The following is a 25,210-nucleotide window of genomic DNA, read 5'->3' on the forward strand; positions in this document are numbered from 1 at the left end:
TTCTATCACTGAGTAACGAGTCAGACAGCATGGGATGTATACGACACCCTCAGAGTAGATGTGAGCGGGAAAGAGCTTCTTCCTGTCCAGCTTGCTGAGTGAGCTGGAGATGCTACATCCTGGGCTGTAGAAACCAAGGAGTGTTAAGATACGGAGAAAAGGGTAGTTGTATTTTTTTAATTTAATATTTTCAGATTAGAAAGGCAGGGATCCCTGTGCTGGTCTCCGTGCTCTGTAGCCCCATCCAGATTCTACTGGCACTGAGATGTCTCTGAATATCCTTTATAAAGGCCGCAAGGTAACACACTAAGCTGGGCTTGCAAGTCTAAAGAATAGTGTGTATGTGCTTTTGGGCGCTGGCACGTTGTTCTTTTTAATACGTAAGTTCTAAAGAGATGTTTCTGCATTGTAGATACTGAAATTTGGAGTATTTTCCATCACCAAACTTCTTCCAGTGCACAGTAAGCACTTACTCAAAATAAGATCCAAGTTCCAAATTTAAACAACAGTTAAAACTGTGCCTCATGTACTCCCCTTACCTATGAATACATGCTTGCGTTGCTTTTAATATTAACAATCGATAGAAACCATGTCCTCGCCTAGTCTACACAAGCCATGGCGCCTCCTTTCTTCCCCCTTTTTCTCTCCCTTCGTTCCTCGCCACCGCTGCCGTCGCCGCCGCCGCCGGCGGCAGGAGGGTGATGGGCGGGGCCACGCGGGGGGATGAGAAAGCCCCGCCCCCTCGGCGTTGCCAGGTTACCGCGCCGCCGGTGGGCGGGGCCTGGGCCGGCCTCTGGGGTCTTGCTGCCAGCGGTCCCGCCTCCCCTACCGGCCATTTTTTTGACGTCACAGCGCGGCGACGCGGCTGGTGCGTACCGCCTGCTCGGCAGCGCCATGTTCAAGGTGAGGAGCCGTTGCCCCCGCTTGTGGCCGTCGCTGTTACCCGCCCGTCCCTCCGTCAGTCCCTCTCTGTTGACGGGGCTCCCCCTGCCCCCAACAGGGCGGAGGCAGGCGGCGGCCCTGCCCTTCAGGCCTGGCTGCCGCCCCGGCCCGGGGCCTTGCAGCGGGACGCGTCGCTTCTCGCGGAGGCGGCCGGGCGGCTGCGGTGTGGCCGGGCCGTCGCTCGGGGGGCGCCCGTGTCTGGTGCGGCGGCGGGGCGAAGCCGGCAGGGGGCGGCCCGGGAGCGCGGCCCGCCGTGAGCGGCAAAGCCGGCCGGTGCTCTGGCCCCGAGGGCGGGGCGGGCCCGTTTCTCCCGGTTCCCGTTTTAAAGCAGCTGGTTATGACTCGATTGACGAGACGCGGTAGCGAATACCCTGGCGTCGTTCCCAGCGAGTGATTTTTTTCACGTTCCAGCTAAAGTTGTTCGAAAACCCGCGTTATCTGGTGGCAGCTGTACCCAGGGTATTTGTACCTCTCAGAAGCTGTTGCTTTACTCCCGTGACAGCTGCGTAATCTCTCTTTTTAATATTTCACAATTGTGTGCCCTATCCGTGTTGCACAAAAAGAAACGCATAAACACACTCCTTACTTAAAATTACTTCTCGGATGCAGCATCACGGAGCTGTGAGTTAGTGTTATTGCAGAGTTTGGATTTGTACAGTTGTGAAAGTCCTTGTCTTGAAACTCTCCCTTTATTGCACGTAGGTTGTGCGTGATCTGGGCTTAAATCTGATAATTGTCTCAAAAGTATTTGCCTCTGATAAGAACAGCCCCAGCTTCCCTCAGGCTAAAAGTTGTGTGTTTCAATCGAATTGTTGTCTTGACTACTCGAGAAGCGGGAGGTCTTTTAAAAAATTGGTGACACTTGATTCTTGAAATTCGTTCTCTTTTGTACCTTTTTTGTTTGCCAATTATTGATGGTAATATATCAATAGATATCAATATACTGATGTGCTGAGCAGCCCATGCTTTCTGTGCTCTTGTCACAACTTTTTTTTTGTACTTTAATGTTGGGACAATTGCTGGAATTCTGCTGTAAGGATTTTGTCTCAGAATCGTTGAGCATTCCGTGAGTGATGCTGAATTGTCATTAAAGGGGTTACGTGTGAACCTGTGGGTTTAGGTGCTATGCATAATATTACTACTTTTACACAACGATTGAGGTTAGGCAGAACTCAGTGCTTCAGGCCAACCTAAGTTTTTGCCTCTAAAAGCAAAAGGGGAAGGTGGCTTCTTGTCCTTGATATCTGTGCTTCAGGGAACAGGAGTACTGAAGAATTTGGTTTTGGGCTTTTGTTTTTTCAGTTGGGATTGAGGAGGAAGAATGGAAAAAGAGAAAAATGAAGCAGCTTCATACATTAGGATGAATATCAGCCTTCACAAAAATATTTTTAAGGATTTTTTTTCCTTTTGTTCTTCCTTCCCAAGTTTTGACAGGGTGACAAGAACAGCGACAAGTGAACTGAGAAACCACAGACAAGAGGAAAAAAAAATTCAAAAGTTCTAGTTAATCTTTAGCTCTTCATTCCCCTGTTTGCACTGAGAACTAATATAGGACTTACGCTTCTCAGAGGCATTTTTTAGTTAAGAATTAAGAACTTTGAGAAAGACAGAAAAGCAAGGCAATAGAAGATGAAATATAATAGTCTTTTTCCCTCCAACTTTTAGATTGAACTTGCTTAGAAGTGATCTGGTGTCTACAGATAAAGATGAATTTTTCAGCTAGAGGAAGGAATAAGCTTAGTATCTTTTTTAACTTAAAGTAAATGCAGAGTATTGCCTAGAGAAAAGAATGTCAGCTCTACTTTTTTGGTATCAACTGAATAGCTGTAAGATAGGCAGGCTGAAGGCACAGTTCAATCAAAACGCTTTACTAAACCGATTGGTTTAGTAATACACGGTTAATATGAAATTAAGAAATGAGACCCTAAAGTGATTTTTGGAAACAAAAAGTAGAATGGTTAATCTTTCATACTACCGAATAAACCTTGTAGTGTGTGCGTATATATGGTACTTCAGTACCGGTTGTATCTGTCCCATAAACTTAGCTGATGTAGGGGATTGTTGCAGTATAGCTTGAACAGCGCATTTAAGGAGAGATTAATTTTGCACTTTTAGTGGTTAATTTCCTTTTGTTTAAAATGTAAATATGAAACCTCTGGAAAATGTCTGCACTTCAGTATTTTGGTAATATGAACAGTTGACGGTTTTGGTCTGAGTAGTTCTGTGATCAGTGATACCTGTTTGTGAAACCAAGGTGCTTCTATTCTTATGCTTCACTGCTTGAATCTTTATATAAAAATCTCAAATATTTAAAGCATTTGGATTTACTATTTCTGCTGGTGACATTTAGCACCATTTCTATATATAGTTTGCAAGTATTTTTCAGATTGAAAATGCATTTAGATTTTTGCCTTTTCAGTGACAGAACAGTTTTGCAGTGAAAAAAGGAAAGATTGAGAAAATAGATTCTACAGCTATTAATGGTTAGTGGTGTTCATGTCTTTATCTTGGCTAATGAAATTATGTGAAAAGTCTTTGTTTAAGTAAACACTGTTAAAGATTATTCACGTCTTTCCTTGGCTGTGAAACAGCTGATCCAGTCATTGTGGTGTTTCATTATAGTGCTGTAATAATGAGTTCATAAATTCAAGTGAGGAAAAACTTCCATTTTAAGCAAGTTTTTCTGTACTTTTTGATCCATCAGATCCCTTACATCTTTCTGAAAAGCAATCCTATGACCTAGTTCTTGTGTGCTGTTTCTCTATAGATAAACGAACATTTTCAGAAGCTTGACAGCTATATAGTCTGACGTTGAGTTTGAGGAGTCTCTTGGTCACATTTAATAAATATTCCATCTGCAAAGCAGTGGAAGAAATTTAAGCTGCAAATGCTGATCTGTATACAATAAGCATGTAGTCTGGATAATTTTAAAGCTATCCTCTAACAGTTCTGCAATGGACAGAAACAAAGTTTCAGAGTCCTGTGACTAGGTCAGTTATCATAATGGCTTGACCAATGCTTCAGTTTCACAAGCAGCTAGGTCAATGTAATGTACCCTTACTATTTCTGAAAAGGAAGAGAGCTTGCTGCCTTCTCCTTTTTCATCCCCTCTTCCCTGTCCTCACAGTTCCTCTGGTGCTTGTCAGGCTGCTTCATGGATGGGTTCAACTTACTAAGCCCGCACAAAGCTCTCCACTTCTTTTTCAGGATTAATCTTTTGCCAAATTGGTGAGGTGAGTTGCCTTGCGGTGGAAGCGTCCAACCACCAAAGCTAGGGCAAGGTGAGCAGCAGGACTTCTGGGAACCGATGCCGCAAGCAGAGCCAGACCTCTCCAGTTTCGTGGCCGCAGGCTGTTAGATCCACTCACGCTGTAACCTGATACAACAAAACACAGGCTATTGTAGCTTTGTATATGTTTATCTGAGCAGTAACATGAATATGAGACATTGAAAGGTTTCATGTTTCAGCTGCCACTTCTTGAGTTAAATGATGCTCTTAATAAGGACGTGCATTTGCTGGAAAATGTTTTCCATCTGTTCTTGATTCACTACACAGATAAGATTTTTATCTACTGTTTTTTTAAGTTAAAGCAGTCTCTCCTGTTAAGAAATACAATTTAGAGTAGGTCTTGAACATAGGAAGAATTATATCCACCTTACTTATGGTGGTTGTGTTGTGTGACTGGATTGAATCAGAAGTATTCAGAAACAGTCAAGTGTGTCTGTCACGATGCACTGTAATTCCTGTTTCTCACAGAAAAGTAGGAGACATTCCTAAAATTCTTAGAAAGCAGTGATTACGTTCTGATACTTTCAACTGTAGGTCTCTTTTTTTTTTTTCTAAATCTAGATGCAGACAATAAGTAGAAATAAAGCGCTGAACGTAATGGTACTAACTACAGAAAAATGGCGGTGTTATGGACATTCACAAAGTTGTTTAAAATACGAATATAATGTTGTTAGTGTCTCTACTGAGAAAGTTAATGAAAATTATGTTTTGATTGAGAGAAGACAGAAGATCTTTTTGTGAGATGAAAACTGATGAGATTAGCATTTACATCTACTGTCTCCTTCAGCCTTAGGCTTTTCCAAATACCATCTGAATAATTTAGCTGTTATCATTTGAGTGCCTGAGAGCATTAGATTGTGTACCACTGACTCCCCCTTCTCTTAAGCATCATAATATATCACTTATTACCATATGTGGGGATGTAAACATTGTCTACATGGATGTGTTCAAACATGTTGCCATTTTGTTTGAACTTAATGATTTACATGTCTTCCTATAATGTTTCTAGGTAATTCGGCTGGGGGCCACCCCTGTTAGCCTGAGCTTGCTCTCTATCCAGGTTTATGCTTCTTCTTCAGAGAAGACTTCCAAAAAGGAGTTGCTGAAAATTGAGGAGGTAAGTATAGTTAGAGTCTTAGCGCTTTTCTATCTATATGGAACTATCTACAGAATTCTGGAAGACATGATCTTTTGAAGCATGAAAGCTTTTAGGTACATCTCTTCACCTTTTGTATTTTTGCCTTTAAACTTGCTTCTTCATTTTCAGTAATGGAGATATTGATATGGTTTTGCTTCTTTTACCTGAGGGTTGCATTTGATACCCACCATTTGATAGAATCAGGCTTGCTTCTGTGTAAGATCTTCTTCCTACATTAAAGCTGCCTGTTCTTCATTCAGAAATTACTTTTTAATGTTTGTAGATTTACTTGTGGTCACGTTTCAGATCCACAAAATGAAATCCAATGTATTGTTTGCTTTTTATCCAGGTAACACTATGTATTTTTTATTACAAGTACTATTGGCAAATTCTAATACAATTTCATTTATGTTCTCCAGTAAAACAGGAAATCAAAAGTTTTTATTTCTAAAAATATTCTCTTTTTTTACAGGCAAAATTCTTGTCTGGCAGTGCTTTGAATCCGATGTAGTAGCCTAGAGAATTTTATCAGTTTTCCTTCCTTTACAGCATTCAGACCTAAGCAACAGCAAATACCCTAAGTGGCAATAATAAAACCCTGTTACTTTATTGCTTCTCTGTTACAAATTGGTTATAGCACAAGTAGAGCTTTAAAACACCCTGTCAAACTGTAGACTCATCAGCATTGTTGCATAGGCTTTTAACAGTCTCTAAGATTAAAAAAAAAAAAGTAGTTTATTACTAAATACAGCGTTATATGCATGAGTTTGTAGTTGTTTAAAAATTTGAAGTACTTCAACCCAGGCTAAAGTGTTGTTACGTGAGCAGTGAAACGAAATTAAACTCATTTTTGTGTATACTTAGGTCTTTTGGATGTGCCCGCATGGGCAGTTCACTTGCATAATATGAGAGGATCAATAGTTGAAGCAGTCTCCGGGCTTCACCCCAGTGAAGTAACCTTAGCTTGGGCCGTCGCGTGCCCTCCATCACCACTGGCATGAGTCAGTAATGAGGCAGCAGTTTGAAGTTACTTATGTGCTGAATAATTGGCTTGCCCATCAGCTTCAGCAAAGCAGAATGTGCAAGCCGTGGAGTTTTGGCTGCCTTTCTTGCCATTCACAGAGTATGTTAGTTTGGGTCTCAATTCTGTCAGCTGTCTAGTTTCATAAAATGTGTGGGAATTTCCTTATCTCTGAGACTTCTGTCCTGGTGCCAGACACGCTTCTTAGGCTGTCTCACAGGATCAAAGTTAAACTGATTGTAACTATGATTGCCAGAGATGACCAAATTTCCTAGGGAAATGAGACTTAAAATGCTTGTCTTTCAAAGTACTGTGGGAAATCCAGCTGCATGAGTTAATGAATTATTTGATATATTCGATGTCATTATATATTTTTCTTATGGTGAGCAGTTTTTTTATTATGATAGAGATACAGTTGTTTTCCAACTTATCTACACTTTGATGCAACAATGTGTGAACATCAGTTTATTATAAACTACGAAATTTAGTATAAATGTGGTAGAAAATATAAGCTCTTTATATTAAACATCAGTGTAGTATAAAAACTGCTAGGAATTTTAACAGGTTTTGGTTTAATCTAAACTTTGCTGTTCGTCTTCAACAGCATAGACTTTGTTCTCTTTTTTTTTTTTAATAGAATACAATTTCAAACAGGTTTAGGTAATTGTAATAAATACGTTGTGATGCTAAACACTAAAACACTGTATTTAATATTTATTATGTGAAGATGCCCATTGCTTTTCAAGTGGATATTACAGTTCCTATTTGCTCAGCCCTGTGGTGCTGTTAATGCTGTCAGTTGCTGATGTGGTTAATGACTGCAACATTGGGATGTTGTACCATTTTCCTGCTCAGTAACAAACAGACAAATTTGTATTGGATGTTACCTTTGTTAGAAGCTACTTAGACTCTTTAATGATGGCTTGTGCAAATATAGAAAATGATCGATTGTGATTTCAGAGTTCTAGGACATTTAGTATTTTAACTGGGAACCAGAAGTGCTGATTAAGACCAGAAACATTTTTCACAATTATGTTTTGTGTTCTTATTAAACTAGTTTAATATTAATTTATAACCTGTGACTTGGATCATACAGCAGCTATGGATGAATTGCATAGCAATTAGAAGTCATCTTCATCATAGTGTATAATTAAACTTTGCTCATAGTGGTTGTCTCACAGCTGTACCTGAATTTTTATTATGTATTGTTTATGTAGTAAGCACTGTGTTAGGTATTCTCTGGTTAGACTGTTCATGCCCTGAAGACCTACTTACACAATTACACCTTTGTTTTTTAACCTCTTGTTTGCTAATATTCACAGCTGTCACTCTACTCCTCTCCAGCTCGTGAGACTAAATATGTGGAGAATCCACAAACCCAATTGGAAGAGGGAGTTTCGCGTTTACGGCATGTTATGGAGCCATATACAGCCTGGTGTCAGGTATAATGGTTTTATATCATATCTGGTAGTGGTTCAGTGATAAGGGTTGAGCTGGGATTTTTTTTTTTTTTTTAGAGACAGAATTAATAGATACCAGCAAAGTAAAAGTTGATAGCTGTACAAGCATTCTTCAAAAATGCTGGATTACTTAAAAATTTTCCCTAGTTCGGTCATAATATTTACCCCTTCTCACACAAAACCAGTTGTTTCTTTCTACTGATTTGCTGAACTAAACCTCTGCTTTTTGGCATTTTGTATCCCTCCAAAAGAATTAAAAGAAAATTAACTAAAGCTTAGAACTGTTATTTGAAATAAACTTTAAGCTTAAAGATATCTAGGAATATCTGGATTTGGTACTGTCCCATGGCTGACGAAGACAGGAGAGTGATTAAACTTTCATTTTCCATTCTCAAGGAGATGGCCTTAAGTTATCAAGCAGTGTTTTTTGGAGCAGCAATACCGAGTTGTCCTTACTGCAACTGTGATCAAGCACAACTTTGCAGAAAATAAGTCAGTATTTGCTCAACTGGAATGTTGAGGGAAGGAGTGCGTGTCTCTGGAAGAGAGAAAATCTCAGGCCACTAGTAGTGGCAAACCTAGCCCCTGGACCTTACCCCAAAACTTTCATATGTATTTTATTAGCATGTTTATACTAAACAGTCATTGTACACAAAAATAAGTCTTTAGAGCACAGAGGAAAAACCAAGATCTTTGTAATCAAGGCCTAAATTATTGATAATTAGATTGCAGATTCATGTGATGGTTTTCTTGCTCTTTCCTGACCCAGGAAATATTTACTTCTGAAGCAAGGGCATCCTTGTCATCTGGTTGCCTCTTGGCAACTTTAGGTGATTCTCTACTTTTCACTCTTGTTGCTGTGAATCCTCTTCTTAGGCTGCAAGCTGGTTTTCCAGTTCTCCTTAGAAAGCCAAGCTGTTGAGATCAGTATGTCCTTTCTGCCTAGAAGTTCTGCATTGTGGTGCTAACCTTTAACACTGATACATTTTTTCAGAAATACTCAGGGTTACTCAGTCTAGTGATGTGTTTCTAAAGTGCCACCAGCAGAAGTACTGACCTCAGTTTTGAAGAAGGGGGATTTTCCACAGTATAGTTAGAGTTCTGACCTTCTAAATGCATTTTCTGTTCGGTTGCCTGCGGTAACCATAACCAGGAATGAAATGTGAGACGAGGTTAGTTGCCCAGTTGGACTGACTGCAGGTAAGCCTTGAGCAGCGCTTTATGTCTCACTGGCCTCTTCTTTTCCTATTTGCTTTATTTTTTGTCTGCGTGGTGGTCACTTACATAAGATGTGCTCTTCTGCTCACACGCAACAAACCATTTCCTGGCAGTGGTTTACTGACTCATTTTATGAAGTGGGCATGTAAACTTCATGGGTTTGGGGTCATCTTACTTGTTTAACTGTAGTCAGAGATAGTTTTGGTTCCTTCCCTCCACCCCTGCTATGTTAAAGAAAAATAACATTTTAGGGGTGTATCAGTTGTCTTTAAGATTAAAAACATAACACAGGATAATGAGAATAAAATTGGTTATGTTCATATATCCATTTTACTTTTCCAAAATTGCTTGCTTAACTGTAGTGGAAAGTCAGTTCAAAACAGATGTAGAAATGAGCCAGTTACGTGTGAGCTGTGACAGAAGATCAGACCTAGCCTCTGGGGTCTTTTGAGCATGTGCTTTTTTCATTGGCTTTTAATAAGACCAACATTCATTTAGAGTTATGATCTGTGTCACATGCTAGCACTGTTTTTTCATGACAGGTTTTTTTTAAGTCACTCTTGCCAGTGAGGAAATGAAAGTTCTAAAGATATTATCCCCATGCAGTATCCTGAACAAATGCTTTCACTTCTGCACAGATACAGCTCAGGAGCTATTGCGAGATCATTCTCTGCTTTAGCTTTGGGCATGCATGTTTATGAATTTGTTCCCTAATTGATAGACAGTCTTACACTCTCTGAAGGATTATTAACATAATAACAATTAGCAGGGTTGCTCATGTTGAGATTTTTCTTTCTACTTTTGATTAAAGGCAATGTGAATTCTTTTATTTCCTGCATATTTTGAGTCTGAGGAAAAAAGTCTAGAACTAGTTTGTGGGCTTGATGTAGTCCTCTTTGATTTACTTCAGACATTGTATGGGCATCTCATTTTCCACATCACTTCAAAAATGCAGTTTTGTTAGCCTAAGATAGTCTCTTGGGAAGTGGAATTTATCACCTTGGAGAATGAGTCATGTACCCCTGTGAAGTGCTAGGAAAGAGTTTGTTAGTGTGTTGTACTTTTCTTTGCATCAGCTCAGGTATTTTTGTGATACCTACACACAATGAGAAACCTGAGGTAATTCTGACTTCCAGCTACTTGATCAGGAACTCAGTGAAATAGTGAAGTTGACTTCTGTGTTTTGAGGTATTATCTGTGTCCAAAGACTTATTTGAGAAGAAGCTGTAAGTTATACCAAACATCGCGATGAGCAAGCATAGCCATGTAAGCGAAGTGGGAATAAAAAGAAGTTATTTTAGGGACCTGACACTTTTTTCTTCTTTTTCCCTTCCCCCCTCCCCCCCCCCCCCGCTCTTCATCAGGTCAGTTAATTTACTTACTTGGTACCTATTTACTGTTCTTATTCTTTTCTTTCTTTTTTTCAGGATCTTTATGCCAAAGCTATGCCCAGATTAGAAAAAGCTGTTGAGCATGGTAGAGGTAAATCAGTTTAGTTTTCTTAACTAGCAATTTAAAGTGCAGGACTGTACTATATCTTTGGTTAAAGGGGAGTTCCGTTAAGCATCATTATATATACAATTTCTGATGCATTTAAGACTACTTTATTTGCTCTGTATATCTGTTCAGATTTCCTTTGTAGGTCCTTATGACACTACATTTCTAAACAATTATAGTCTGAGACCTGCATCTATGTTGACCACTGTCACTAAAAATGACAGTTATGCAGGGAAAAAAAAAAAAAAGCCTCACAATTTATTCCCGGTCAGTAGTATTTGCTTGACCCAGCCTAGTAACTGAAATTTCCTGCAATGTTTATTACTTGTCGCAAGTGTTAGATCTTTTGTTTGTAATATTAAGCCTTTCATTTTGGCTTACTTTCTTGCATCTCCTAAGAATTTTGAATTAATCAAAAATAATTTGTATTTATTTTTGATTTTTTGAAGAATCCTTTCATACTTAGGCTCATCAGGACTGAGCATGGATGCTATCTAGAGCTCATTTCAGATACCGTGGATACCGTGCCTATTCTCCTTAAACTTAACAGTCTCAGTATTTTGAACTCCTTTTTATGGAAGTTTTTTCATAGTTTTTCATTCCCCAATCAGGCTCCCATCTTGGAGTGAGCTTTGCTTATGCTGTGTCTTTCCTTTGTTCTGTAGTTTGTTTTTTATATGGTGTTTTACTGAAACTAATTCTTGTTAATATGTAAATGCAAGAATCCATTTTGCAAAGGTTTTTATCATTAATTTGAAGAAGATATAAGCTAGATGCAAAAGAGCAAAACAAAACAGATGGCCCGGGAGCAAAGGCAAAAGCTTCTATGAAAATTGGTGAATACAATACAATGTTCAGTTTCATTCATGTGTCACTAGAGAAGATCTCAAAGGCTTTGAATTTTATGCCAGCAGATCTAAAATATGCCTGATAGTTAAATGTGTTTTGATAACTCTTTGTTTTATAACAATTGCCAGCATGTATTGATGATTCCTTATCACAAAAACACTTTCACATTACATTAAAGCACTTTGTTCTGACTTCTTTTCAGAAGGCTATGAATTTCTCCAAAACCCCCCTGCTGGATTTTATCCAAGGCTTGGTGTGATAGGTTTTGCTGGAATTGTTGGATTGTTTCTTGCTAGAGGTGAGAACCTTTTGAACTGCTTATGTTATGATTTGGGATAAATAATCTATTTGTGGTTTTCGGTACTAATTTTTAATTGTGATGCATGAGATCTAACTTAACTGTACAAGCATGTTCCTACAGCGTTCCTGCAATTATAAAGAAACTTCATGTAAAAGGTGTGTAATAACCATCAATTATTGTTTATGAATACTGTATTTGTTACTGGAATCTAGTCTTTGATCTTTTCTAGTTCTAGCTTATTACAGCAAAAGTAGGAAAGGATTATTTTTTTAGCCTAAAAATATTTTTAATTACTTAAGTTCTTGATCACATATGTCACTGTAGAAAACTACGGAGGAATAAAGTATGGTAAAATACAGAGGTTCCTGAACTATGACACGCATACAATTAGTTGTATATTCAAGTTCCTTCAAAGTATTGTGTGTTCAGGCACAGAGCTGCTGCAGATTGTGATATTCAGCAAAAATACTTGTGAACTCGTGAGTGTACTATACATACATACATCATTTTATGCTATAGAAATGTGATACAGTTAATTTCATCACACTGGTTGAAGAAATTAATATGTTTATGCTTTCATAGAAATGTCTTAAGAATTGTTAATTGTGAAAAAGTCTTTTGTGTTTGTATTGAGATATTCTTAATACAGTGAAATGAAGTAACACAAGAAAACTGGTAGGTAACAGAAGTGTGAAGTTCTAGAATTTAAATACTAGTGAGGACTTGCTTTGGATAAAAATACACTTTTCTGGGGCCTGTATGTGTTGAACAAACTGGAGGTGTGTGCTTGGCCATGTAGAAATGGAAAGCATTCTGTGAATATATGCACTTATATATGCACTCCTCAAAATATTTCATTTTCTAGTGAAGATGACGAAAGCAGTACTTTTCTAACTTTTTTTTAAAATGAAAATCAAGGTCTCCAACTTTACCCGTTTGAAGTTCTTTCTCTTCAAATTCCTGCTTCTTGAGTTATGTGATTATGAATGAGATCAGCTTCCAGCCTTTACAACTGTAGCAAAATTGGGGCAATGGGGGGAGTGCAGTCTTGGGGCTGGATGTGAAAGATTAGAGGATCCTAAGTTTAGTAAAAATGAAAATACCTCATAATACAAATGTCTGATTTGTGAATCTTTTAAGATGGGAGCCATAGTTTTAAAACTTTTTGTCTGGTTATAGTTTACAATACTGGCTGTTATTTTCAGAAAGCATTCAAGCTGTAGAAGGAAGTGCCCCCTTAATTTTGATGCTACCAAAAGTTAGAACCAAATGTCCTCTTTTTTTATCTCTTCCCCTCTTGGTCTTACTGGAAAAACTGCCCTCTTGGAAAGTACAGATAAAATCTTCCAGGTCTAACACTTGAAGATACAGCTGCGCACTACGTAGGAAGTACAGTATTCAGAGTTTAATCATGTGAATATTGTGCAGTCATCCAGCTTGGTGCAAAATGCCATTGAAGATAATTTGTTCTAGCCTTGTTGAGTAGTAATGGAATGAATACAGGAGTATTCCTAAACTTCCCTCTAACAGGTATTTTCAGCAGGTAACAGCCTGTTGGAAGGTATTACTATCTTCAGCTATTATGTTTATTCCTAAAGTGATGCTGTAGGCGCATTGGTAAGCTGTCACTGAGGAAGATTTCCCTGTTCCCAGCCATTAAAAGCAGTGAAGCTTGCTTTTTCTGTGCTTTCTTACAGCTAATTGGTACCAACTTCCCTCTTCACAAGGCTAGCAATGTGACTTTATGAATGTCTCTTGTTTACTGCTAAGTTTCTCATCTCATCTTGAGCATATGTTAGTGAAAACACTAAACACTTCTAATATGCATTTCCTCTTCAAAATTAATTATTCCTTTATTAGAAGCACGTGTGGCTTCGCATACAGAACAGGCTGTTCTATGAGGAACAGAACTACTGCGTCCTGACTCCTGTACGTCTGTTCTATGACTTTTTTTCTCCTGTACTGCTTGTTTTTCTCCTTCACCTGTTCCCTTCTATGTTCCTTTCTGACTGGATAAACTGCAGCATGCCCCGTAACTGATTCAGTGATGCATGTTGTCACTGGCCAGCCAGGGTACCCAACCTCTGGCCAGCTGTGATAAGAGGATGAACTTTTCAGGCAGTTAAATTATTTTAGACTCGTATAATTGAATAGAGAGTTCAAATTGATTAAACTGTTCAAAATTTAGTTGGGGACTGAGCAATAGGCATATAGCGTAATTTGTAAGTACTTTAAAAGTACTTTCAAATGCTTTGCAAATTGCTATAGTGATTTAAGAAAAATTATTCATAATCGCAGTTGTGGAAGAAATCAGTTTTTGTGAGTCAAGGTAACTTACAAAGTTTGTATTGGAATGTCTCTTGTTCTGCTTGATGTATCAAAAGAATGTTATCCTAACCTTGCTTTGCCTGAATTTTTCCTTTTAGAAAAGAGTATCAGTTGGTATAATTCTCTTACATACCTCTTAGCTGTGGCTTTTACTTCATTATTCAGTACTAAAATAAATTATCTGTTATAAAGTAAATATAGCAGTAAGGTAATTTTTCACTATGGAAATATATTAATAAAGATATTATCTTAAAAAGTTTAAAAGAATACTCACTGATAAAAGTAAACATGTTTCTTAAGAAACCAGTAGGACTTAATAGAGAATATGCTAAATTGAATTTAATAAAATTGTTTTGGTTATAAATAAAAGGGTAGGGCCATTCAGCTGTCTTGGTTAACATATACTCTAACAGTGTTTTGTGGTGTTTGGTTTTTTTTTTGTTATGAAACAGGCTCAAGAATAAAGAAGTTAGTGTATCCCACAGGTCTCATGGGTATTGGTGCCTCCATGTATTACCCTCAGCAAGCAGTTGCTATTGCAAAGGTCAGTGATGATACCTTTATTTGGAGAAGTGGCTTTTACTTTGATTATTGCCTCCTACCTTCAAATTAACTGGTAATCCATTTTTAAAAGCCATGTCAGTGTGCTTGGCACTTAACAACATGTTAGTTATTCTGTCAAAGAACAAGCAGTCTAGGCTGAAAGATGGTCAGACGCTCTTTCTTTTTGTGACTTTTTTTTCTAACATCTGCAATAGTGTCTTCAGTTTGAGGAACATAATTCCTTTCTGAATCTCTAACATCAAGTAATTATAAATTAATGTAAATATGCTTAGTAAGTACAGTTTGCACGTTTACTTACAAGACTAAGGAAGCCTGAAATTTCTTGAGAGTGAATGAAAACAGGGTTTGAAATAAAGAACAAAAAAAAAGTTCTATAGAGAAGTCATAGGAACAATGTTTTGAGATAAACTTTGTTATTGAGGTTTTCTGCATTTTTGTTGGATAAGAGTTTTAAGACAGATAGCATGCACATTTTGGAATGGGATGAGAATTCTGCTGCTTATTGGGTCCCTTTCCTGTTTGTGCATTTGTTGTATCAGGCACATATGCAACTGTAAGTTAACGTGTTTCTTAAGTGGGTTTCCTGTGAAAGAAAAAGCTGAAGAGACCAGACAATTATTTACAGCCCCTACTGATGTCAGTTCATGTGGCTTGCTGTCCACACTTAATTGTACTGGCAGATTCCTCAGTTCTCCAGCACATTCTTTTTCAAATCCAGCTTTTAACCACTCACAGTGCACATACTTAGTGTGTCAGAAATTCTTTATAGTTCAGGCTTTGGTAAATTGGCTATCCCATTATTGGTGACTTGTGAATGACACTGAGATGTCAGGATGAAAATACGATATTCTCAACAACATATGGTGTTCTTTGAAAACTGAAAGGTCATTGTCTTAGGGACAGTCAAAACCACTGGGTTTGAACTCTTCCAGTATGATGATACCCTGATATTTAATGGAATCTTTTTTTAGTGTTTCCAGATTTCAGAAGCTCTAAATACGGATAGTTCTGTTGAGTTATTCTCAGGGAGTGAAAATTACGCAAGTGGCAGACAAAAAGCCACCGAAATTTAAAAAGCTTAGACATTTCTGTTGGAAACTGTGTATTAAAATTCTAGTTGCCTTCTGAACAGTGAAGTGGGAAGTGACTGAATGGTGTTCAAACTGATGTTATTGTTTTTAAAGAAGCTCAGTTCTGTCTTAACTGTGGATTTGCTACTAACAGCTTCACAATACCTGTTTATTTTATGAAAACTTTGAAGTGCATGATTGCCCTTTGATTAATTCACAGTTCTTGGTTTGACTGTAATGAAAAATCTGATATGAGACCATGAGCCTGAAACTTGATTGGAATAGGTTTAGCTTTGTTGACTTGGTCAGGACACTAGACATAGGAGTTTGGAAACTTCTGTGGAGAGAGTGATATCCTAGATACTGTTTTGGTTTCTCTAATCTCTATCACACTCTTATTTTCTAAAGAAGCACAGTTTTAATCGTACCACATTTTACTACCCATCATTTTTATGCTTTAATCTGAAATTGGAAACTCTTTGCTCTCTAGTAATTATTTTGAAATGTTTCATAGGCCTTTCAAAAAATTTCTGTAAGCCTAGAAAGGGATGCCTGCAGTACAAAGCTCACTTGTCAAGTTAATAGAACAATATAGGAAATATTCTGGAACATAAAATTTAATTTATTTATTATTTATATTTTTCTTCCACATTTGAGTACTTCATCACTGCTTTTTCATTTACAGTGGTATAGTTCCCTTCATTTGGTAAACTTTCAGATTTGACCATACTTTAAAAGACTAAAAGAGTTGTGGGTGTTTAGGTTTTTTTAATTCCTTCCCACTTTTATTAAAGACTTTCCATTGGAGAGTTGGAAATAAACACAGCAAAATACATTTGCAGTTGAGGTACAATACTTAATGCATCTGTCTGGAAGAAAACTTTTTTCTTTAGTGAAAATGTATGAGCTGCTAAGTTAGAGCAGCAGAGTTCACCATTGGTAATAGGTAGTTTTCAGACACTATTCATCTAACTGGAGATGGAAGACATGCACAAACTAATTATTATTTTTTTTCCTGCTTTAGTAATCATTCTAATGCATCACAGATTTGTAAGGGATTTATTTCCTCACTGCTAGTATTACTTTACTTTGTATGGCTTTGAACAAATGGTCAGACTGTATATGTGGTAAGGGAACTGAATTTAATACTAAAGTTTATTTTGTTCTAGTGGAACTTTAGTGTTTTGGAACTGTATTGCTTTCCAGCTAATCATAACACATTCAAAATATTTTGTATTTACCCCAGCTTATCTTCCATCTAGAAAAAACTTTCCGTTATGAAATTACTTAAATCAGTCTCTATCATTAGAATTTAATTTTTGTTCCTTGTCATTAGAACTTCTCAAATTTCCTAGTGTGTGCTATGCTTACCACCTTCTTGAAAGAAAGAAAAGCTTCCTAATACGTAAGTTTATTTTTTTGACAACAAACTACATTATTTCTATGTGTTTTGAACCTATACCTCATCCCTTGCTCGGTTCAGTCCATAAGGCATAAACAGTTGTACTGGCACAACTGAGAGCATGACATGATTACAGGAACTGTGGGTTGAAAAGGAGGAGTTGGGGTCAGTTGATCGATGTTTACTGCCGAATGAAATGCTTGTGAAATTGCACTATGGCTACTTTAACAATACAAATGTAGAAAAGCCAGCGGATTCTCAGTTTAGTTTCTCAGCATGCAATGTAGATAAAGAATTGCTAACCATAATTCTGCTCGGTAATCTTGACATATATCATATGGTATAGTCAATATTATATACTTACAGTCCTGTGTGGAATTAAAATATGGGAGCTTGTTTACATGCACATCAGGCCTTAGAGACTGCTGATGCTACCCCAGTAGTGCCTAGTGCGGGTGTTTGTGGCCCAAAGTTGCTTCCAAACTCTTTCAGAGTCTCTGTTGAGAAACGTTCAATATCTCTTTTGAACTTGTTTGTTCAGATTTTAGAATACAAACTTACTTAGTGTTGCACTGAGCAGAGATGGTATTTTAGCACGTTGTAATTTAACACAAACAAGCTGGAAATTGTTATCTTCCAGAAATTAAGAATTCCAGATGACTGAAAAACTTGTCCCTCTTTGAAAGGAACTCTTTGTATGAATGTTCGAGTGGACACTTTCAACAATTGAATGAACTGTTTGTATTATTATTGTTCCTTTTACTTTTTCTGGTTTGACCTGCCACTGCCAAGGATAGTGGTGGCAACTGCAGTACACCTATCTACTTCCTCTTCAACTGCTCCATGAGAAAGAGGAGATACAAAACACAAGCCTAACATATGACTCGGGTGCTATGTTCATGAGAGGATGCATTGGGTGGTTATAAACATTTCTTGGCTATGTTCCTGTTGACCCTGTAATTTTCAGCTTACAGTCAAGAACTGTATTTTTCAACCCATGCGAACTGAACGTGTGCGTGGGTCCCAGCTCTTGGGAGGTGTGTACAGTGTTGAAACATTGGTTGACTGTGGCAGACTAAACTATCTGGGTTACTGTACCTTGTGATATAGCTACTTTACTCCAGCAACGTGAATGACCAGTTTCTCATTGACTTGATTATATGGCTTTTATAATGAGAATATTCTTGTGTTCGTACTGTTAGGTATTTAGAGTGGTTTTAAGTATTTCAATGGAGTATTTTTAAGCAGGACAACAAATGGCTTATGGATGGTGGTTGTTTCTCATTTTATGTTGATAGCTGTGTCAACAGTAACATTGCAGACAAAAAACCCCCTTTCTTTGTTTATTGTGGTTATTTTTCAGTCCAGGTAGGTTTGCACTGCTTGCACAACTGATCACACTATCTTTCCAGATGAGCCATAGGCTCCTCTGACTTTCAGAACTAGTTTGTTGAAGTACTTGAGAATGAACACTCCTGATGTTGAAAAAGATAATTGTCTGTACCTGTAATGTTTGAATTCAGAGATTTTGGAGATTTAACACATTCATCCCTGGAGCAGTTGGTATGCTTTTTTTCTGATGACCTTTATCACCTTCAAATACAGAGAAAACTCAGTGCATCATACAGACTTGTTTAAAACCAAAGTACAACTGTAATTGTCAAATGTGGTGACAAATATGCTAGCTCTTTGTATTTAAAACAGCTTATGTTTCAGATTTAGTTGTGACTTGGAAATGTGGTTGCCAATTTGGGTTTGTTTTCTTTTAATTCTAATTATTAAATAGCCTTTTCTGTAAGGTAGTAACATGATCTCTGCCAGAAGCGCATCCCTTACCACCGTGGTACATAACTGGTGTACGTAATTTTGTTCAGACAAATAAAGGGAAGTGGTTCTTCGCACCATGCGTGCCCAGCGGTAGAACTCCATGGCATAGGATGTTGTGGATGCTAAAAATTTGCCTGGGGTTCAAGGGGAAGTGCAACAAGTTCATAGGAGGGAAATTCCGTGGGCATTGTTATGCATGTACTCCGAGCAGTGAATTGTTGGAGACTGGAAGAAACTTAATTTCATTCAGAAACTGTTTCAGAAACATCATTTATGCTTGCCCTGTTCTCGTAGTTTTGGTTTTGGAAGATAGGATGATACCTTCTTATTACTTGATTTCATAAGTTTTTTACTTTATTAGCTGTCTAGTTGGGCAAATTGTCCATTTTTGCTTTTCACTGATAGTGATATGAAAGTGAGTATTGCCCTGAGCCTACAGCTGTAAAAACCTAACACTCCTGAGTTTTAAAGGATGCTGTGAATACTACATGTCACGTAAGGGGCAGGAGATACTCTTGTATTAAATTTAGGGATTTTTCCTGTCGTAAAATTACCTGTTGGTGTAATATAGCAAACACCCTCTTTCCTGGCTGTCTTCTGTTTTGAGAGTTGACAGCTGGTTATTCATTACGGCCATCTATCAGCAAATTAGGCCTTTCTTCTAAATAGCAAATAAAAAGAAATAAAGGGGTACTCTCATTGTTCTGTCAAAGCAGTGAAAATGTAAAATGGCAAAATAGTGACAAACTAAGTAGGGCTTGGGTTGGGTGGTTTGTGAGGTTTTTTTTGTCTTTAAAATGAGTATAGTAAAATTAAGAAATAATTTGCTTATGTTAAATCTGTTGAACATCAAATACTAAGAAAACTAGTTTTGTATCCATGCAGGATCATTCACCCCTTTTTATACAGATATATTTTCAGGTAGCTTTCAAACAGTATCATACCAAGCAGGCTTTTCTTATTCCTCATGTGTCATCTTTTTTCAAGATGTTTATTAGCGCTGTACACCCTGAGCTTGAACAGGAAGATGTTAAAGATCTTGTGTTTTGAGACTTCTTCCACTTAAACACAAAGCAAAATAGTATTTCCCAGATTATTAAGTTTATGCTTTCTGATATCTTTTGTTTCAAAGGTTGCTGGTACACAGCTGTATGACTGGAGTCTTCAGGGATATATTGCTGTAGAATCTCTTTGGAAGGATAATCCTAAGAAGAAGAAATCTGGGGAAAAAAGTGGTAAGGTAAGAAGTCTGAGGAACTTGATTTCTGAATTTATCACTGCATTTTCAGACAAAGAATATACGAACTATAGTGTTGCTTTTTCCACTCTGACTCAGCTTTTATTTCTGAAGACTTAAGATTTCATTCTATTTTTCTAAGCTCTGGAAAAATATTAAGCTTATTTAAAGTTAAACTTTCAGAGATGCTGTTTGGAAGTTTTCTCTAGTATAATCTATGAAGTGTTTAATAGGAAAATTGGGAATATTGTGATTGGAATGCTAGGGATCAAGGCTTTTATGGTCTTGATTATTTAAAAAAGTGACTTGGTGTTTGTTTTTTTTAAAAGTAATTTGACAAGCTCCATTTTAAAAATCTGAAAACTTTTTTCATTACATATCTCCTATTTGAAGGAGAGAAGATAGAATTTGTTTCCAGTTTATTCCCTTTTGGACTTTTTTCCTTTGAATGTTCACAAATATTTGCTCTAGCATGATGTCATTGTGTGCTGCTCTATTAAATGTTACTATCTAGTCATAAAAAAAAAAAGCAGTTTATAGGGATATGCAGTTCTTGGGGATTTAGTCCTAGACAACTAGCTGTGTGGTTTAATACTTACAGCCCTATTTTAGGAAACTTTGATTTAATTGCTTCTCATCCAGAAGACTGCCAATAAATACTGAGTTTCTTTTGAGTCTGATTTGAACTGGGCATTCTGGTGAGGTACCAAGCCATTGCTGAAAGTTTCTGCTTTCTAGATTTCCAGTTGTTAAATGCTGTATGAGGTGTCAGACTAACATTCACATGTGTGGTTTTTTAATATTTTTTTTTTTAAATTTTAGTTAGAATACATTCATCTTTATTTTCTGTTCTACAAGTTGGGGTGGTTATTTTTTTTGGCCTGGCATTATTGTTCTATGTTATACTAAGCAGACTGATGTCTTGCCTTAGAGATGCCTGCATCTGATGACAGAGCAAATGCTAACATAATGGCTTTGTCTTCTAGTTTGACAAGCACTGAGGTTTCTTTAAAACAGTATTTTTTAATTGATGTTGCTAATACAACTGAGTGAATGTCTGCATGCTCTAGTTTTAGAATGGAGCAGTTTTCCTTATTCCCCCTACAGAGCATCAGTGATACAGTAGGATTTCGTTGTGTACTTCATCAGAGAAAGGAAGCCTTTTTTCCCAGCACTCCTGTGGTCCGTGCTTATACAATACCACCATTTTAAGACATGTGTGCCTTTAGTTACTTGAAATCTCAGTATCTCGGAAAGTGTGCTCTTCCATAGTTGATTTATAGTCATTGAAGTAGTTGTGCTGTATTTAAGTCATATTATTCAGTGTACATGAATGAATTTATCCTTGGTTTTGAGTTAGTGTTTGTATTGGTATCTAACTATTTGATTATATGTCTGTGTGTGTTAAAGTAGTGTATATTAACACTTTATGTTAGATTTTTTTTATCTATATAGAATCACAGAATGGTTTGGGTTGGGAGGGACCTTAAAGATCATCTGGTTCCAACCCCCCTGCCATGGACAGGGACACCTTCCACTAGCCCAGGTTGCTCAAAGCCCCGTCCAACCTGGCCTTGAACACTTCCAGGGAGGGGGCAGCCACAACTTCTCTGGGCAGCCTGTTCCGGTGTCTCACCACCCTCCCAGTAAAGAATTTCTTCCTTATGTTTAATCTAAATCTCCCCTCTTTCAGTTTAAAACTGTTACCATTTGACCTATCACTACACTCCCTGATAGAGAGTCCCTTTAAGTACTGTAAGGCCGCTATAAGGTCTCCCCAGAGCCTTCTCTTCTCCAGACTAAACAGCCTCAACTCTCAGCCTGTCCTCATAGGGGAGGTGCTCCAGCCCCCCGATCATCTTCATGGCCTCCTCTGGATTTGCTCCAACAGGTCCATGTCATTCTTATGTTGGGGGCCCCAGAGCTAAACACAGCACTCCAGATGGGGTCTCACAAGAGTGGAGTAGAGGGGGAGAATCACCTCCCTTGACCTGCTGGCCACACTTCTCTTGATGCAGCCCAGGATATGGTTGGTGTTTTGGGCTGTGAGCGCACATTGCTGGCTCACACTGAGTTTTCTATCCACTGCTACCCCCAAGTCCTTCTCCACAGGGCTGCTCTCAACCCACTCACTGCCCAGCCTGTGTTTGTGCTTGGGATTTCCCCAACCCATGTTCAGGACCTTGCACTTGGCCTTGTTGAACTTCATGAGGTTTGCATGGTCCCACCTCTCAAGCCTGTCCAGGTCCCTTCCCTCCAGCATGTTGACTGCACCACACAGCTTGGTGTTGTCGGCAAACTTGCTGAGGGTGCACTCAGTCACACTGTCCATGTCACCAATGAAGAGGTTAAACAGCGCTGGTCCCAACACTGACCCCTGAGGAACACCACTCATCACCACTCTCCACTTGGACACTGAGCTGTTGGCTGCGACTTGGAGTGTGACCATCCAGCCAATTCCTTATCCACAAAGAGGTCCATTTGTCAAATCCACGTCTCCAATTTAGGGACAAGGATGTCGTGTGGGACAGTGTCCAAAGCTTTGCACAAGTCCAGGTAGATGATATCAGTTGCTCTTCCCTTATCTGCCAGCGCTGTAACCCCATCGTAGAAGGCCACCAAATTTGTCAGGCACAGTTTGCCCTTAGTGAAGCCATGTTGGCTGTCACCAATCACCTCCTTATTTTCCAGGTGCCTTAGCACAGTTTCCAGGAGGATCCACTCCGTGATCTTGGCAGGCACAGAGGTGAGACCGACTGGCCTGTAATTCTCCAAGCCTTCCTTTTTCCCTTTTTAAAAATGGAGTTATGTTTCTCCTTTTCCATTCAGCAGGAAGTTTACCAGCCTGCCACAAATTCTCAAATATAATGGATAGTGGCTTAGCCACTTCACCTGCCAGTTCCTTCAGGACCTGCAGATGCATCTCATCAGGTCCCATGGACTTGTGCACCTTCACGTTCCTCAGATCTGATCTTCTCCTACAGTGGGCAGTTCTTTATTCTCCTAGTCCCTGCCTTTGCCTTCTGTGTCTTGGGCAGTGTGGCTGGAGCACTTGCCAGTGAAGATTGAAGCAAAAAATTCGTTGAGTACCTCAGCCTTTTCCATATCGTGGGTAACCAAGTCCCCTGTTCCCTTCTGGAGAGGGCCCACATTTTCCCTGGTCTTCCTTCTACCGCTGATCTACCTGTAGAAGTCTTTCTTGTTGCCCTTGATGTCCCTGGCCAAATTTAATTCTGTTAGGGCTTTGGCCTTCCTAACCTGATCCCTGGCTGCTTGAAGAGTTTCTCTGTATTTTTCCCAGGCTACCTGTCCTCGCTTTGACTCTCTGTAGGCTCCCTTTTTGTGTTTGAGCTTGTCCAGAACCTCCTTGTTCATCCATTCAGGCCTTCTGGTTTACCTAGTTTCCTCTTTGTCGGTATGCATCACTCCTGAGCTTGGAGGAGGTGATCCTTTAATATTAACCAGCTTTCTTGGGCCCCTCTTCCCTCCAGGGCTTTATCTCATGGTACTCTGCCAAGTAGAGTATAATATACTGTATGGACTATATATATATAATGTGTATTATATTTTTCTATAAAACCACAGGATGGTTGAGGTTGGAAGGGACCTCTGGAGGTCATCTGGTCCAACCCCTTGCTCAGGTGGGGCCACTTAGAGCCAGTTGTCCAGGACCGTGTCCAGGCAGCTTTTGAATATCTCCAAGGATGGAGACTCCACAACCTCTCTGGGCAACCTGTGCCAGGGCTTGGTCAACCTCACAGTAAAAAAAGTGTTTCCTGATGTTCAGAGGGACCCTCCTGCGTTTCAGTGTGTACCCATTGCCTCTAGTCCTGTCACTGAGCACCACTGAAATGAGCCTGGCTCTGTACTCTGTGCACCTTCCCTTCAGGTATTTATACACACTGATGAGATTCCCCCTGAGCTTTCCCTTCTCCAGGCTGAACAGTCCCAGCTCTCTCAGCCTGTCCTCATAGGAGAGATGCTCCCTTCATCATCTTTGTGGCCCTTTGCTGGACTCTAGAATGTCCATGTCTCTCTTACACTGGGCAACCCAGAACTGGACATAGTACTTAAACTTTGTAGAGTTGGTCAAGCATAATACAAAACTGTAGTGAATTGTAGGATTTTAGTTTTATATATCTATAATTGCTTGCTTCTACAAATTGCTAAGTGTTATGACTGGATAGTAATGTCCAATAGAGCAGTAACAGTGACATCATTATGTTAGAGCAAATATTCATAAATATTCCCCCAGCCCAAAAATCATAAAGAAGAAAATTCTATTTTGCTGCTTCAAGATGCATTTTGCACTCTACAAAATGCTACCAAGTTTGTATGATTGGTTAATGATATTAAAGATTAGCACTGACTTGTGAAGAAATGAGAACTTGTTTTAATGAATCATTACATTATGTAATGTCTTGAGCATAATTTAGAACCTGCTTGAAGCTTCTGGATTTAAGTATCTTAATGATGTTTTTGTTTTTTATCTACTAGACATTTCTGTTACCCCACAGGAGCAAGCTGTCTTTGTAGTTGTACCACTCTGATACAGATAAGCAAACTGACTTCTAGCAAATATATTTAGATGGCTCAGTGAAGCAGAGTGTAAGATACCAGAGGACTGTGTGAATTGATTAAATGGGTGCCAGGGAGAGCCTGTAAGATTTTTAGGGAATTTTAACTGCTGCTTAAAGAAATAAAAGTTCAGGTGCATAACATAAAGCTTCTGTGGTTCAAAATTAACTTCTAAAGTCACTGCATCTTTAATTCCTGATTTCTAAGTAACTATGCTTGTTCTGTTGATATGAACTGCTGCCGTAGCTGTAGACTGCTTCCCATCTCTTATTTTAGTTTAATGTAGCCTGGCAAAACTAACAGGTGATTAGAAAACAGCTTTGAACCAGCAGAAAGTCTTGATTTTCTGCTGCAGACCTCCTGATAGAGCCAGAGCACACAACTGGTAACAGCTCATTCTAGGTTGACAATGATGTATAGATTCTGGATGGTTGTAAACCAGAAGTCCTATCTGACCAGAACATGGTATTTTCAACCCAGAGGCCGAAG

General features: G+C 38.7%; 1 protein-coding gene across 2 annotated transcripts in view; it reads left to right on the forward strand.

Moving 5' to 3' along the window:
* Positions 1-830: 830 nt before the first annotated feature.
* The window catches only part of APOO (apolipoprotein O), a 35,042-nt gene continuing 10,662 nt past the window's right edge, over positions 831-25,210 (forward strand). Inside the window, exons 1-7 of one of the 2 annotated variants that reach the window (XM_074858621.1) lie at positions 831-903; positions 5,241-5,348; positions 7,713-7,832; positions 10,496-10,550; positions 11,617-11,712; positions 14,496-14,587; positions 20,039-20,146. In XM_074858621.1, coding sequence (XP_074714722.1) covers positions 895-903; positions 5,241-5,348; positions 7,713-7,832; positions 10,496-10,550; positions 11,617-11,712; positions 14,496-14,587; positions 20,039-20,146 — 588 coding nt within the window. In that variant the 5' untranslated portion in view covers positions 831-894. Of the gene's footprint in view, positions 904-3,361; positions 3,426-5,240; positions 5,349-7,712; positions 7,833-10,495; positions 10,551-11,616; positions 11,713-14,495; positions 14,588-20,038; positions 20,147-25,210 lie in introns of those variants that run through there. The other variant, XM_074858622.1, reaches the window with a different exon arrangement.

This window comes from Strix uralensis, chromosome 2 (genome assembly GCF_047716275.1).
Source record: "Strix uralensis isolate ZFMK-TIS-50842 chromosome 2, bStrUra1, whole genome shotgun sequence".
Taxonomy (NCBI): Eukaryota; Metazoa; Chordata; class Aves; order Strigiformes; family Strigidae; genus Strix; species Strix uralensis.